The sequence below is a fragment of the Mytilus trossulus genome, chromosome 3, assembly GCF_036588685.1.
Source record: "Mytilus trossulus isolate FHL-02 chromosome 3, PNRI_Mtr1.1.1.hap1, whole genome shotgun sequence".
Classification (NCBI taxonomy): Eukaryota; Metazoa; Mollusca; class Bivalvia; order Mytilida; family Mytilidae; genus Mytilus; species Mytilus trossulus.
The window spans coordinates 50,806,718-50,822,230 of NC_086375.1; the positions used below are offsets into that span (position 1 = coordinate 50,806,718).

The window sequence follows — 15,513 nt, forward strand, 5'->3', positions numbered from 1 at the left end:
ATTATCCAATTCGCATAAGAAATACGCTTTTGTTAATACGAACTAAAAGGTAATGTTGTTTGGACAGTAACTTTAGAGTATTTGACACGCATTGTAATTCAAATTAGAATGATGTTAGAAAGTAAAACGTTTTGAATGCAAATTAAACTCATTCCAATTAGTAAATGCGAATCGAATTCGAATTACGTGTGAACTCAGCATTGATGTGTTTTCAGAGAAGGATAACATAATTTCAATGTATAGTACAGAGAAAATCAAATCTATGTACTATTGTCTCGAGATAACCTAGGTAACAAACATGTAATTAAAAACCCAAAATATACAAAAAAAAATAGGGAATAATTGTGCACAAAGTTGGAAATTGAGAATTTTAGACCCTACCAAAGTGAATTTTCTTTGACAAAACTGGAATCCAGGATTGGCATGAATTCAATTGATAATAAATAGTTTGGAATAGGTGACAATAAATTATTTGAGGAATGACTGATATATTTTTTCTGTCTATGAAGAAATAACATAAAAAATTTGGTGCACAATGAATAAGGCACGTAGCAGGTTATTTAACAGTGTGCACCACATTTTTTATGTTATTTCGAATAGACAGAAAAAATATTACAGTCATTTGTTATAATTTAATTCTAAATTCCATTTTAAACAGTAGAAAACCATGAAAAAACGTTGATGACGTCATGGTCACATGACTAAATTATGTCTATGGGCTCATAACAAAAAAACGTCAGCCAATCAGAAGACATGTTACATCCAAAATAAAATTATTACAATGTAACCTAAAAATAGCATCTGACAAAATCACTGATGAAAACTTTAAAGAAATAGTGCATAAATTCATTGCTTGATCTAAGGTCAACTTTAAATCCTAGTTTAACTGATGAAAACTAATTAAATAATACATGTAATTGCATTCATTGATTGATCAAAGGTCAACTTTAAATCCTAGTTTAACTGATGAAAACTAATTAAATAATAATTGCACTCATTGATTGATCAAAGGTCAACTTTGACTTCCAGTTTACCTAGTTTTAAGTGTGTGCTTGAATGAAAATACACTAACTGTCTATATGTCTTTGTTATATTCTGTATACTATAGACATGATAGATTTAGCATTCAAATATATTGTTGTAATACTACCTACCTACTGCCTGACAAGTACTGATTAACCTTGTGTTTGATATAACACCAAATTCCTGAAAATAAAATCAAAATCTTCAATTAAATCATATATTGACAGATTATTAGATCAGACTGATATTATAAGTTATCTTCGTCATTTCAGTAGATATGGATATTTCAACACCCTGAAGTATCCAAGTACACCCTGAGGTGAAGCCAAAGGGTGTACAGGGTAATGAAGGGTGTTGAAATATCCATATCTACGGATATGAATGTAGATAAAAAATGTATAGCTGTCTTGGTCCAAATGTGACGATTTTTAGAAAAAGTGGACCTTAAGGTGTGATGTGAAAGCAACATTTTTCATTTTCTAAAAACATTTTATTAAAATTTGGAAATTTGGCATATTTTTCATGGGGTGTACCTTTTGAAGAACCCTACAGGTAGTCAAATATAAGACGTTTTTAATATGGAGACAGAGAAACTGGAATGGGTATGACCACCAACCTGACTTAAGCAGAAAACTCATTTTGGTTGAGGCGCAAAAAGAATAACTTTTTTTACCTTTCACACTTTATATGAAGTCAAGCAGGACTTTCTCTTTTTTATTTATATATTGCTGTAACCAAATGGTATTTTTAAAAGTGTATAAATCAAAACAATTCTAGGATGGCAATTAGCCAGACATTGGGACTGATTTTGAAATATTTCTTAAAAGACAAAATACAGTCTAAATACTGTCTGAATCCAGTGCTAAATAGTTTTTCTTGTAATTATACAATAGCTTCTTTCTTGGTCTCTTTTATTTACTTCATTTTTTACTTACCTGAAATATTTAATTATTCTAAGTTTAAAAATTTACACATTTGATAAGTGACTTGATGACTGTAATAAACTACTCACCATTTCATGAAATGATTTGTCAAGCCATGTGCCATGATGTGGCCAGCATTGCTTGTTTGTTAAATTCTACTTTCGTTTTAAACTAGATTTTTTTTTTATATCAAAACAAATGACGGAAAAAAATCAGGGTTTTTTTTTCCTTTCTTATATGATTTTTTATATATAGGATCATTGAATAATGTATATATGTATTGTGTGCTCGTATGAAAAAAAAAAGTAAAAACACAAAAATACTGAACTTAGAGGAAAATCAATTCGGAAAGTCCATAATCACATGGCAAAATCAAATAACAAAACGCATCAAAAACGAATGGACAAGAACTGTCATATTCCTGACTTGGTACAGGCATTTTCAAATGTAGAAAATGGTGGATTAAACCTGTTCTATAGGGCTAACCCTCTCACTTTAATGACAGTCTTATCAAATTCCGTTACATTTACATTGATGCGTTAAATAAACAATAAAATATGAATACTTTGTAAAATGCAACTAACACAAAATATAAATATAAAGATCTATTTTGCTAATCAAATTCCCATGGTTTCATTAGCAATTAATTTGGAACCTTATCGTTATTGTTGTAGCGCTAAGGGACATTGTTCACAACCAGTATTGAAATAAAATATTTAATTTAAAAAAAAAAAGTAATTTTACAAATTTCCTCCACTTGGCCAAACTATATAAATCAAAACACACACACTGGTTACATGTCCTGATATTTAGCCTGACTCCACATACTTCTCGTCCATTTTTATTCCCAGGTAATATCTACTGACTGTTGTGTACCAGTGTCATTGTTCAGATATAGATATCCACATTTTTATAAAACCAAAAGACTTCCATTATTGCATTATCTGGTAATGTAATATGTTTAAGAAATAATTGATGCAAGCTATACTTAATTGTAGTTTTAACATTGGTGGTCATTAATTCATGCTTATTTTGCTGAGCATTAGTGAAGGCTAAAATAACACGAACATAATGCCTAACCATGTTAAAACTACAATTAAGTATAGCTTGCATCAATTATTTCAATTCTGATTACGACATTTAAGGTAATTTCTATGTTCCGATGTGTATAAGTGTAAAGCATTTGTGTAGGCTCTTCCATGATCTCCTTTTTTTTGTAGGTAGACAAGAAAACATCTTGCAATGTAATTTTTCAGAGGGAGGAGCTTTGAACAGCCAGCATGAACGGTTGTCACATCTAGGTTCAATTTCGAATTGCAACACATTTAATACAGTCATGATAAATGAATAAGTAACAACATGTGCATCATTTAAGAGTTTGAAAGTGTTTTAAGTTAATGAAATATTTTAAATGCATGCCAATTTGTTAAATTTCTTTTTTCTGCAGTAGTCAATATACATGTTCTGGACCATATGAGTATTTGGACCATATGCGTATGGTCATGACCATATGCATATACTCATATGGTCTGACCATAGGCGTATGGTCGGACCATATGAGTATTATACTCGTTTGGATATTAACGGGCCGGACCATATGAGTATTTGGACCATCTAGGTATTTTTTCAAACATACAATAGAAATAATACGTATTAATTTTACATTTCAAAAGCTACATAAACATTAAATATTGATGCCGCAGCCAGTTGATCTTAGTTTTTATCGCTAATTGTATTCGTGTATGCTTTTGTATATTTAGAATGACATTCAAACGGTACCATACATGTAGCTTTTCTGCGATTGCTTGTTTTGGCTACGTGCACTGATATCGACTCGGACAATTCCGATGTGTCTACGGTGTTTTTAAGAAACTTTAGATCTCCAATATCGTAAAATGAATATCACAGATCAAATTAAATAAAGGCAGTAGCTATTGCATGGCACTTACATGATATTTTACCAGTCTTATAATTAAGATTAAAATAGAAGTATAGAAATAAAGAATAGAAAAAATAAAGAAACATACAATTTTAATATTTTACTTATAAAAAATGTCTTAAAAAATATCTTGATCTTTAAAAAATATAATGAACATTGCCGATGATATCACCTACTTTAAACCAGGGTTTCCGCTGGCGGTCGCCATTTTCGCATTTTGCGAAAAAATAATAATTGTGGCGATAAAAATTCGTCATTTGCGAAAGAATTTGGCGAAAGAAATATATAGATCGATTTATTTTCCTCCATCATGTTTATTTACTTTTTTCGAGTTTCTCGGACTTTACCCGATCAGACAATACTCGAAATTCACCTTGACCTCATTAAGGTTTGGACAGAAAATCAATAATCAGCTAATTGCATTTTATAGCTATCGACAACAAAGGACTATATTAATAAAGGTGTTGATTGAATTGTTTGACAAAATGATATGGTTAAATGGCTTCTGCTAAATGTCACATACAGAATTTATTTACCACTTTGCGACGCACGTGTTTGAAGCAAACTTTTGACGTCTCCTCTGCTTTAAAAGATAGTTTAGAAAAGAAAGCTGTTGTTGTGACGAACAATGTCAAAAAGCAAGAAAAATCTGGGATTTAAAACGTTAATTATCCTTTGACTTAAATATCGGTAATTGATTAGAAAGACGTTTTTAAAGTCATTTGAGTGACACACGTGTGTCAAGCCTAGTTTTACGTCTCAACTTTTTCATTTACGATGGTCAAGAAAAGAAAACTGTCGTTATGAAGAAATCTATCCGAAAGGTTAGCTCGAATGAGAGTAGCCCTTCAATGTAATTACTACACATGATACGAGGGATCAAACTTCTTAGCACAAGGGAACATCAGTATTTTTCTTTTAAAGAAACTGTCCCTACGAACTATACTGGTATTATATAATCAAAACATGTCCATTAATTTTGTTATATTCCAGGACGTATATATATCTTCTTTATTATTAAAAGTATAGTGGCCCAATCAATTAGAAAAGTTGTTTAAAATACAATGAATAGTTTTCCCCTTTTAAATTAAAAAAATGTGTTGTTTTAAAGTTAATTTTTAGTGTTTATTTATTAACATGTAAACTTTAAAATAAGTGTGAGAGCATAATCATAGACACAATAGGCAAAATCATCTTATTTAAGGTAAAGGGGGAAAAGGGGGGGGGGGGGGGGGGGGGGTGGGGGGTAGAAAAAAAATGTAAATTTTAAACGAAAAATATAGGTATGTAGGTATGTTATTTGGCGAAAAAAATAATAAAGTGGCGAAAAATATATTGTTTTGGCGAAAGAGGTGGCGAAAAAAATAATTGACCCAGGGGAAACCCTGCTTTAAACAATAACATTCCTTTTACAATATGTTTTGACATCTTTTTATAATTGTACTTACAAATAGTAAGTAATATTAACTGTGTAAAAATGTTTTTTATAAGTTTTTATTAATATATGAAACTAGAGGCTCTAAAGAGCCTGTGTCGCTCACCTTGGTCTATGTGCATATTAAACAAAGGACACAAATGGATTCATGACAAAATTGTATTTTGGTGATGGTGATGTGTTTGAAGTTCTTACTTTACAGAACGATTTTGCTTCTTACAATTATATCTATCATGAACTTTGCCCATTAGTAACAGAGAACTATATTTGGTAAAAATTTACATAAATTTACCAAATTAATGAAAATTGTTAAAAATTGACTATAAAGGGCAATAACTCCTTAAGGGGTCAATTGACCATTTAGGTCATGTTGACTTATTTGTAGATCTTACTTTGCTGAACATTATTGCTGTTTACAGTTTATCGCTATCTATAATAGTATTCAAGATAACCAAAAACGGCAAAATTTCTTTAAAAATTACCAATTGGAGGGCAGCAACCCAACAACCAGTTGTCCAATTCATCTGAAAAATTCAGGGCAGATAGATATTGACTTGATTAACAATTTAACTTCTTGTCAGATTTGCTCTAGATGCTTTGGTTTCATAGTTATAAGCAAAAAACTGCATTTTACCCCTATGTTCTATTTTTAGCCGTGGCGGCCATCTTGGTTGAATGGCCAGGTCATCGGACACATTTTTCAAACTAGATACCCCAAAGATGATTGTGGCCTAGTAGTTTCAGTGGAGATTTTGTAAAAGATTACTTAGATTTATGAAAAATGGTTAAAGATTGACTATAAAGGGCAATAACTCCTAAAGGGGTCAACTGACCATTTTGGTCATGTTGACTTATTTGTAGATCTTACTTTGCTGAACATTATTGCTGTTTACAATTTATCTCTATCTATAATAATATTCAAGATAATAACCAAAAACAGCAAAATTTCCTCAAAATTACCAATTCAGGGGCAGCAACCCAACAACCGATTGACCGATTCATCTGAAAATTTCAGGGCAGATAGTTCTTGACCTGATAAACATTTTTATACATGTCAGATTTCCTCAAAATGCTTTGGTCTTTGAGTTATAAGCCAAAAACTGCATTTTACCCCTTTGTTCTATTTTTAGCCGTGGTGGCCATCTTGGTTGGTTGACCAGGTCACGCCACACATTTTTTAAACTAGATACCCCAAAGATGATTGTGGCCAAGTTTGGATTAATTTGGCCAAGTAGTTTCAGAGGAGAAGATTTTTGTAAAAGATAACTTTAATTAACGAAAAATGGTTAAAAATTGACTATAAAGGGCAATAACTCCTAAACGGGTCAACTGACCATTTTGGTCATGTTGACTTATTTGTAGATCTTACTTTGCTGAACATTATTGCTGTTTACAGTTTATCTCTAACTATAATAATATTCAAGATAATAACCAAAAACAGCAAAATTTCTTCAAAATTACCAATTCAGGGGCAGCAACCCAACAACCGATTGACCGATTCATCTGAAAATTTCAGGGCAGATAGATCTTGACCTGATAAACATTTTTACCCCATTTCAGATTTGCTCTAAATGCTTTGGTTTTTGAGTTATAAGCCAAAAACTGCATTTTACCCCTATGTTCTATTTTTAGCCGTGGCGGCCATCTTGGTTGGTTGACCGGGTCACGCCACACATTTTTTAAACTAGATACCCCAATGATGATTGTGGCCAAGTTTGGTTTGATTTGGCCCAGTAGTTTCAGAGGAGAAGATTTTTGTAAAAGTTAACGACGACGGACGACGACGGACGACGACGACGGACGACGACAGACGACGGACGCCAAGTGATGAGAAAAGCTCACTTGGCCCTTCGGGCCAGGTGAGCTAAAAATGACATTTTAGTGACGTAACATCCAGTAGAGTCACACCTAATGAAGAGTTTAAAAGTATACGTGTTGATTACCCCGACCATACGCGTATGGTCGGACCATATGCGTATGGTCGGACCATATGAGTATATACCCATATGGTCATGACCATACGCGTATGGTCCAGATACTCATATGGTCCGGAACATACACATGTGCAAACAAATTTTATTGGATTTAGAGTATGGGTATGTTTTACAGGTAAAAAGTGTAGTTTTTATTTTCAATTATATAGATAGAAATCGGTAAAAGCCATCAACAAGATAAATATAAAACTGTCTATGTTTACCTCTACTTTAGAAGCTAAGAATACACATGTTGGTGCCATAAGCCATGGATCAATACACTTAAGTGAGTTTCTGTAAAAAAGAAGTCAGATTAATCTTATATATAAAGTCAATATAAAAATGTGTACTGCCTTTTTTATTATATAAATCAGACCAATATACACTTTGTTAGTTGGTTTTGATCTCCATTGTTTTTTTATTTGATAAGAAATCAAAATTGGCTAAACATTATCTTCATATTTCATATAATTTCATGTAGTAATTGTGGCTTGTGCTTATCATAATTGAAAAATGATAAACATTTGAAAAATTGTCCTGAAAAGCACTTGCTTAAAAAGTAATTCTATCAATCATTACTTCCATAAAGCTATCGTCCAAATGATTATTTTAAAGAAGACATATACAAATGTATATATATATATATGTATAATGGCATTGATGATGGATGTTTTTAATGACATTGACATGCTATACAGCCCTCACACATTAGGTATGTACATTGTAATTGGACATATAATCTGGTTTAACTATTGTCTGCAAATCATCAATGCATAGTGTTATTTAATTTCCTGCTATAATCATGATTAAACTCTTTTAACAAACACGTTAAACTCCACATTATAGACTGTTTATTTAACTTTCAAGAGTCTAAGGTAATTAGATTTTACTCTAGGGTTCTATCTGTATCTAACTATAGATCTAGTGGGTTTCAATAGACTACAAGAAATAGTATATTTTGCTTACTATCTTATTGACATATGCTCTTCATTATTTTTTCCATATCATCAGCAAACACAATGACATGGAGATCACAACATTTTCAACTATAAAATCAAGTTTTCAAAACTCTATTAAAAATACCAATTTAAGAGATCTTTTATGTTCACACAAATAATTAAGACTTTAGTAAAGTTTTTAGTTTACTCTTTCATTCATTGCTTATTGTCATTGGGTTTGCAGCACTTTAGAATAAGGGTACAATACCATTATTGGTAAACAGATTAGAATCTGATGTACAGTAGTTGTGGTTTGTTTATGTAATATATTCGTGTTTCTCGTTTCTCGTTTTGTTTATATAGATTAGACCGTTGGTTTTCCCGTTTGAATGGTTTTACACTAGTAATTTTAGGGCCCTTTATAGCTTGTTGTTCGGTGTGAGCCAAGGCTCCGTGTTGAAGGCCGTACTTTAACCTATAATGGTTTAATTTTTAAATTGTTATTTGGATGGAGAGTTGTCTCATTGGCACTCACACCACATCTTCCTATATCTATGTACTATGGAAAACCTAAAGATGTATCATTTGCTATGTAAACATGTATTACCTAGAATAAAATCTTTTGAAGTATATAAAACATGTATTACCTAGAATAAAATCTTTTGAAGTATATAAAACATGTATTACCTAGAATAAAATCTTTTGAAGTATATGGTTGCTGTAGCAATAACCTGTTGCCTCAATTTTAACTGTTCCCCAAGAGACTGAATGACTGAAAATTTAAATCATTTTTTTTATAAGACTTGAATGTACATGTATACAAAAAAAAATTAAAATCAATATTTATTATAGTAAGTTGTTATATTTACATTTGTATATTTCCTTATAAAGTTACACTTTTTACTGAAAATAGACAAAATCAACAGAAATGTCTGCAGTTGGTGGAAGAATGACTAAGCTTGTATTACTGCAGCAAGCTCAACAAGTTTATTAACATTTTTAAATATATATAGGAACTTCTTATGTTGTTTGAATATATTTAAGAGCTTTTTTGGGGGTAACTAACTTCAAGCATTGTTTGACACATTTTCAAACAGAAATGAATAAAGAAGTAATTGAGCGATGTATGGTTTATTTGCTTTATTACTAAGTACTGTGGGTCTTTTAAATTTATGATCTTGCATGAGCAGCTGAAGTCTGCCCATTGGTGGATTCAGCTAGGTTTGGTTGTTGTCTCTTTGACACATTCCTCATTTTTATTCTCAATTTTATATGCAACCCCAATCAGGGTGAGCAGTTTCTTTACATGCATGTAATAAATATACTCTGTTCAATAAAAAGTTGTCAGACATCAGAGCAATCTCAGACTAAATTCTTGTTAATTCTGTTAAAAACTTATGTTAAAAGAACTCACAGTTTGCAAAAAATATCATGATCTTCTGGTACCCATCCTCAGTTAAAACATTCAAATCAGCTTGCCTATTCTTAAACAGTTCTGGTGGATCTAACACCCATTGTTGGCTGTAAAAATAATAGAGGAATGAGTTAACGTTAAAACAACAAAATAATTATGTAAAATTGTCATAAGGGCTGTAAAAATAAAAGAGGAATCAATGAGTTAACGTTAACAACCATTAATAATGTAAAATTGTCATAACTTCATGATCTTTTACATTTTTCAAAACCATTAGTTATTACTCATTCAAAGAACCTCAACTAACCTTCAATACATTTTGTTTACATGTACATGTCATGTGTAAGTTAAGACCATATTTACTCTATTGCACTTGTACATGTCTTACACAGGGTTTGACACACTCAGGTCTAAAGACTGTATAACAAAGCTGACTCCAATATAACAAAAAGTACAGGAGTAAAGCAAAGAATGTCTACTAATCTATTAAATAGATCAAGATTCAATGATTACATGTTGGTTTTCTGATAAGCATAAACCACTTCAGTTTAAACTATTTTAGGGGCGAAATGTCTGAGAAAATAAATAAAAAAAGATAGGGATGTTTTGCAAATGTATGAACATAATGATAGGCTCTTGAAATATATTTCAATGGACTAAGAGGTAGTTTGAAAAATCAAAAGAGTCATATGATATACATGTAACAATATGTGACATAAGTTTTGCTGTTGTATTTATATTTCTTCTTCAGTTTCATAAGACCATCAATGTACATTTTACTGATGTTTATTTTCTGTGCCATATATCTGTTAATTAAAATAAAAAATGTTTTATTTAATTATTACTTTTTGTTTGGTCATCATGGTCATATACTTTTGTATTATAAATTCTAACAGTTTTTCTTCGTTTTTCATTTTTATTTTATACATTTAATATACATGCTGTACACTGCTGTCCCAACTCTAGCTATAATCTCTTTTTTTTGTAAAAATAATGATTACAAATGCTTATCTTCTTTTTTCAATGATTGTACTTGCAAGTGTTTTTACTCAACAAAAGAAATTGCATGCCAACTCCTATGAGTAGGCAGAGTGCACTCAGTGCCCACTTCCACTGTAGACAGGTGGACAAAGCAAAATCCGACTGAGCTGTAGAGATAATGCATGTATCACATATTTTTTTTAAATTTTAGTTAAAGATGAAAACATAATTGCCAGTTTATTTCAGGTGTGGATACATGTATACTGTTAGTAATATTAGGCAGGAATTACCTGTGAATGTGGACGATGTCTATGATTTTTTTTTTTAAATCAACAATGCTAAAAAGAGAAACAGAAATACGGTAACGTTTCCAATTTTGGTTCTGTTGTTAGGGATTTTAGTTGTGATGTTATTTAAATAATGACTTCATATTCAATGTAAACAAAGAAACGCTGTCATCAGGTAACATTTTTTTAATAACAAACATTTTTTTTTAAATAAATAGTTCCTTTCTTAGACTGGTAAATATACATTTTATTCAAATCTCACGTAAACAAGACAGGAAACCGAAGAAGATTTCTACGCTGATCCTGAAATTCAAAAACGCGACAAAAAAAAATTGAACAATTTTGAGTTCATTAGTACAATGAAAAATTTGGGAAATTTTCCCGTTTTTTTTGTGGTTTTTTTTAATGAATTTTCTACTGTTATAGGGGGTGGTAAAGGGTTATTTTCGTGCAACGTTTTCAGTCTTTTTATTTCATGTGTTTTCCTGTTTTGAGGTTTTATTTCTTGTTTTCTCGTGTTTGGTTCGACTTGTGTGCCTCATGTTAGTGTTGGATAATCGGTTGAAATTACCAACCGATTATCTATTACAATCGGTTGACAGCAACCAACCGACTATCGGTTATAATCGGATCATAACACCTTGCCCTCTTTTTTTAAAGGAAATCATGCATTTAGTCTCATTGTACTTGTCTAATGTGTATATCCATATCATTGCAGAGTTTATATATATTCATATTTGATCTTTTGTTTCCATTTCATATTCTGGAGTACTTACTACTAAATTATAATTCTGGTACCTTTGATAATTATCTATTTAGCAGTTAAAACAATGAATTAATAAGAATCAATTAAGATTCATATTGAACATATTTTATCTCATAATTACAACATTAATAACCAACAGTGACACTAACATTTCTAAATTTCAATGGTGAAACTCACAAAAAAATTTCAATAACATAGCTGTATGAACATTTGAATGCTTCAAATTAGGAAAAGATATATAAAGTTTTTTTAACTTTTAGAAATTTAAAATTAACAGAAAAAAATAAAACAATGCATTTACATTTTACAGTAAACATGGGTATTAAGCCAATGTCTGTTAATTCGTGTAGAACGCTTTTATTACTTTTGTAATCATTATTTTCTTTCAATTGTGTCATTCGTGCTTCTGAATTTATAATTGCAAGAATGCGGAATTTTTACATAGTTGAACCGTATCCGATTCGTGATTCTTATATTTATATAAATGGCGGACAAATTTCGGAAAATTTACAAAAGTAAACGATGTTTGGCAAGCAATCTGGAAAGGAATATGACGTTTTTGATGCTACAAATGGATAACACATTAATAAAAGGCAACTTGCAACACGTTTTAATGAAGCAACGGAATTATTTTGTCTAAAATCAGAATTATTTGTACGCTCTCAAGTAACAAGTACCGGTATTGAAAGAAAGTATTTCATACAAAGTTATTAATCTTAAAATACCATTCCATCAATCTGCAAATGCTTTTTGTCACGTTTATAAAGAAGGAAATTAGTTATTTCTTTAATTATAGGATGTTTGACATTGTTACAGTCATCGACTGATATTTTTTGTTAATATTGTTTGACTGCGCATATAAAATGCAAACAGTAAACGGACCGGAAGTTGACAAGCTCAAAGTCCGGAAACTTTAACGACAATCGATTGAACAAAATCCCAATCGATTATCGACATCGCCAGTCCCAACCAACTGATTTCCGACTTATTCCGATCATCGGAACAACACTACCTCATGTTCCCCTTAATTTATTTTCCGTGTTTCGTGTCGGAACTGCTAATTTCTCGTGCTTGTTGCGCATTTGATTAAAAAGTAAACCGGGACTAATTCATAGTCAGTCCGGAGATTGTTTTAAATTTTTGTTCCCAGAATATTTAAATTGATATCAAATTATTACAAGTGATAGCCTTTCAAAAAGTGCTATATTCGACTCTTAGCTGATGAAAATGGAAAGAGCTCTCACTATGTAGATTAATTAATTCATTTACTAGAATAGCCACTTGCATCAATCAACAAATTTTACCACACACGACGGACGTGAGGTCACACGTTATGAACTTGTAGTATCGTTTAACGTTGTTGTTTACTCCAAAAGATTCGTCTATTTATAGATAAAAGTTACCTGTGTAAAATCTAATTGCTAAAATAGGGACGACAAATCCGCTACTCTACGGGATTGAAGGACATTTACTAGATTTGGATTGTCCTAACCAATCAATTAAATTTTGATTATTCACGTCTCGTGATATCTTCCAATCAGGTAGCAAGAAAAATTCACGCCCTTAGTGTCCATCATTCAATTCTTAATATCAACTCCTAGGAGTCGATATTTATGAATAATATTTTTCTTTCAAATCAGTTGCAACTAGCAGACGCTAAAAGGTGACTGTAGGGTCATCATGTCCATTTTATAATGACATGATGGTATCCAAAGACGGCTGCATGATCAATAAATTAGTTTACTTTTTCCGTTAATTTGTACGATTTTATTTCTTGTTTTCTTTTTTTCTGATTTTTATTTTCCGTGCAACGTTTTTGCAATTTTTATTTCACGTGTTTCCGTGTTCAGGGCCCCCCTTTACCACCCTCGTAATAGGGGACTTTGTCTCCATATCAAGGGGCACATTGTGAGTGATTACACCATACACCTTTTCACTATTTGGAAATCTGTCCAGGTTGACCTGATAATATGCCCCACTTTTCCATTGTGGTGTCAGATATTTTGCATTATATGCTGTCAAAATTTTACAGGAACCTTTGTGATGTCCAGTTAGGGCGGACAAATAGTGATAAGGTGTATTTAAAGGTTTCTGTAAATAAGGAATAGAATCAATTCTGGTAATGTAGTACTCTGTCGGACACAGGTCAATTAAATGCAACTGGTCTTTTAAGATACATGTAACATGATTTCTAAAAGTATTATTTGAGTTTTGTTTGAAAGAAAAGATTCAACCTAATTTATGATATGTTTTAATATGCATTAGTTTTTCATTTTTCATAGTATTAAGTAATCTTTTTTGGTGTGGTACATCAAGGATTTGTATAGTCTCACTATACAAATCCTTGGGTACATGTACATATAAATATAATAGTAAACCTCTTTTTTGTACATACAAATGAGAACTTTGCCAGAAGTTTCCTGCCATTTTCAACTGTGTGTCAATTCATACTATCAAAATAACTGTGTCGCACTGGCGTATTAATTACAGGTGCTTTCTAGTTTCAGTCCTATCTGTAATGTTATTAAAAAAAAATCTGTAAAAACAAAATAATATTTCCGGATGTCCAAAAATGATTAGAATTGCTGTGTCTAATGCGGACCAACTGTGTGACATTTCCGAAATTGGACAAAAACTACAAATACAATCCATAACTTTATTGATTGTCACGTAAAGATGGAGGATTTAAAATATATTTTTTATTGATATTTAAAAAGTTGTAGCTGTTGTTTTTGTTTGTTTTTTTTTTGTTATTTTGTATCTCAAACGATGTAATCTTTGTTGAATTATTTTGACTTTCTTAATAAGCTGGGTTTTCATATTGTATATTCAGTTTCCTGAATCTAAGAAATATTTGATCAGCAAGATGATCATACGGATTGTAAAACTGAGAAGTGTTTGGTCGAATTTACCGTCGTGCTGTGATCCTGTTTAGAATATTTTATCAGATTTTTCATTTTCATTCAGTAAGCCCAGGAAACCATCAATAGGATTGTTTAGATGATGATCTTAAGATTTTCAGTGCTATTTTTGGGTATCCTATTTGGAATGTGTGGGAAGAACACTACTCAGCAGTATGAATATATTCATGATCATCTTATGTTTGTGGTTTTTCTACATCAATTTCGTGTATTACAGGCCAGCTGAGTCCCATCTCTGGGTGTGGGATATTCTCGCTGTTATGAAGACCCCGGATGATTGGTGGCATTCGGCTATTGTATGTTCTTTGTCTCTTTTACACTTTCCCCGTCCATTAGCAATATTATCAGCGATCACCTGTACCACATTTACATAAAAGTTATCTTCTACTTCCCATCTATGAAGCCTTATTTGTATAGTTCGTTCTTATGTTGTACTGTTAAACCACTGTCCCAGGTTAGGGGAGGGTTGGGATGCCCAAACACGTTTAACCCCGCCGCATTCTGTATATATGTGCCTGTTCCAAGTCAACAGCCTGTAATTCAGTGTAGACTTAACTAGTGGTTTTCTCCATTTCTGGTATTCTAAACTGAAGGGGTGGAAAAAATGAAAAAAAGACAAGTTCATCATAATAGATCATGATAATTAGTATGCTCATCTTAATATCAATTCAAACAGCTGATTTGTGAAAATCACCCCTGCTTTGGTGTGAAACTTTCTAGCATGATTTCGAAATTGAGGTTAATAGCAAATCGATATTTTCTATTTGACATTCGTGTTTTATAACACATGTTCGAAAGTATACCGTAAGTCAACCATTCGCCTTAATATGACGTATTGTCATTTAAATGTTAAGTGTGAATATTTTATTTCAGCATTTCGAATTTGAAAGAAGTAAACAATATATTTCATCAG

The 15,513-nt window shown here is 31.6% G+C and overlaps 1 protein-coding gene across 1 annotated transcript in view; it reads right to left on the reverse strand.

The window, feature by feature from the left end:
• LOC134711758 (cyclin-C-like) overlaps positions 1-14,273 on the reverse strand; it is a 31,606-nt gene extending 17,333 nt beyond the window's left edge. Inside the window, exons 1-5 of the mRNA XM_063572614.1 lie at positions 14,075-14,273; positions 9,646-9,752; positions 8,919-9,003; positions 7,518-7,587; positions 1,155-1,206 (exon numbers count right to left, since the gene is read on the reverse strand). Coding sequence (XP_063428684.1) covers positions 1,155-1,206; positions 7,518-7,587; positions 8,919-9,003; positions 9,646-9,752; positions 14,075-14,106 — 346 coding nt within the window. The 5' untranslated portion in view covers positions 14,107-14,273. The remainder of the gene's footprint in view (positions 1-1,154; positions 1,207-7,517; positions 7,588-8,918; positions 9,004-9,645; positions 9,753-14,074) is intronic.
• Positions 14,274-15,513: the final 1,240 nt, after the last annotated feature.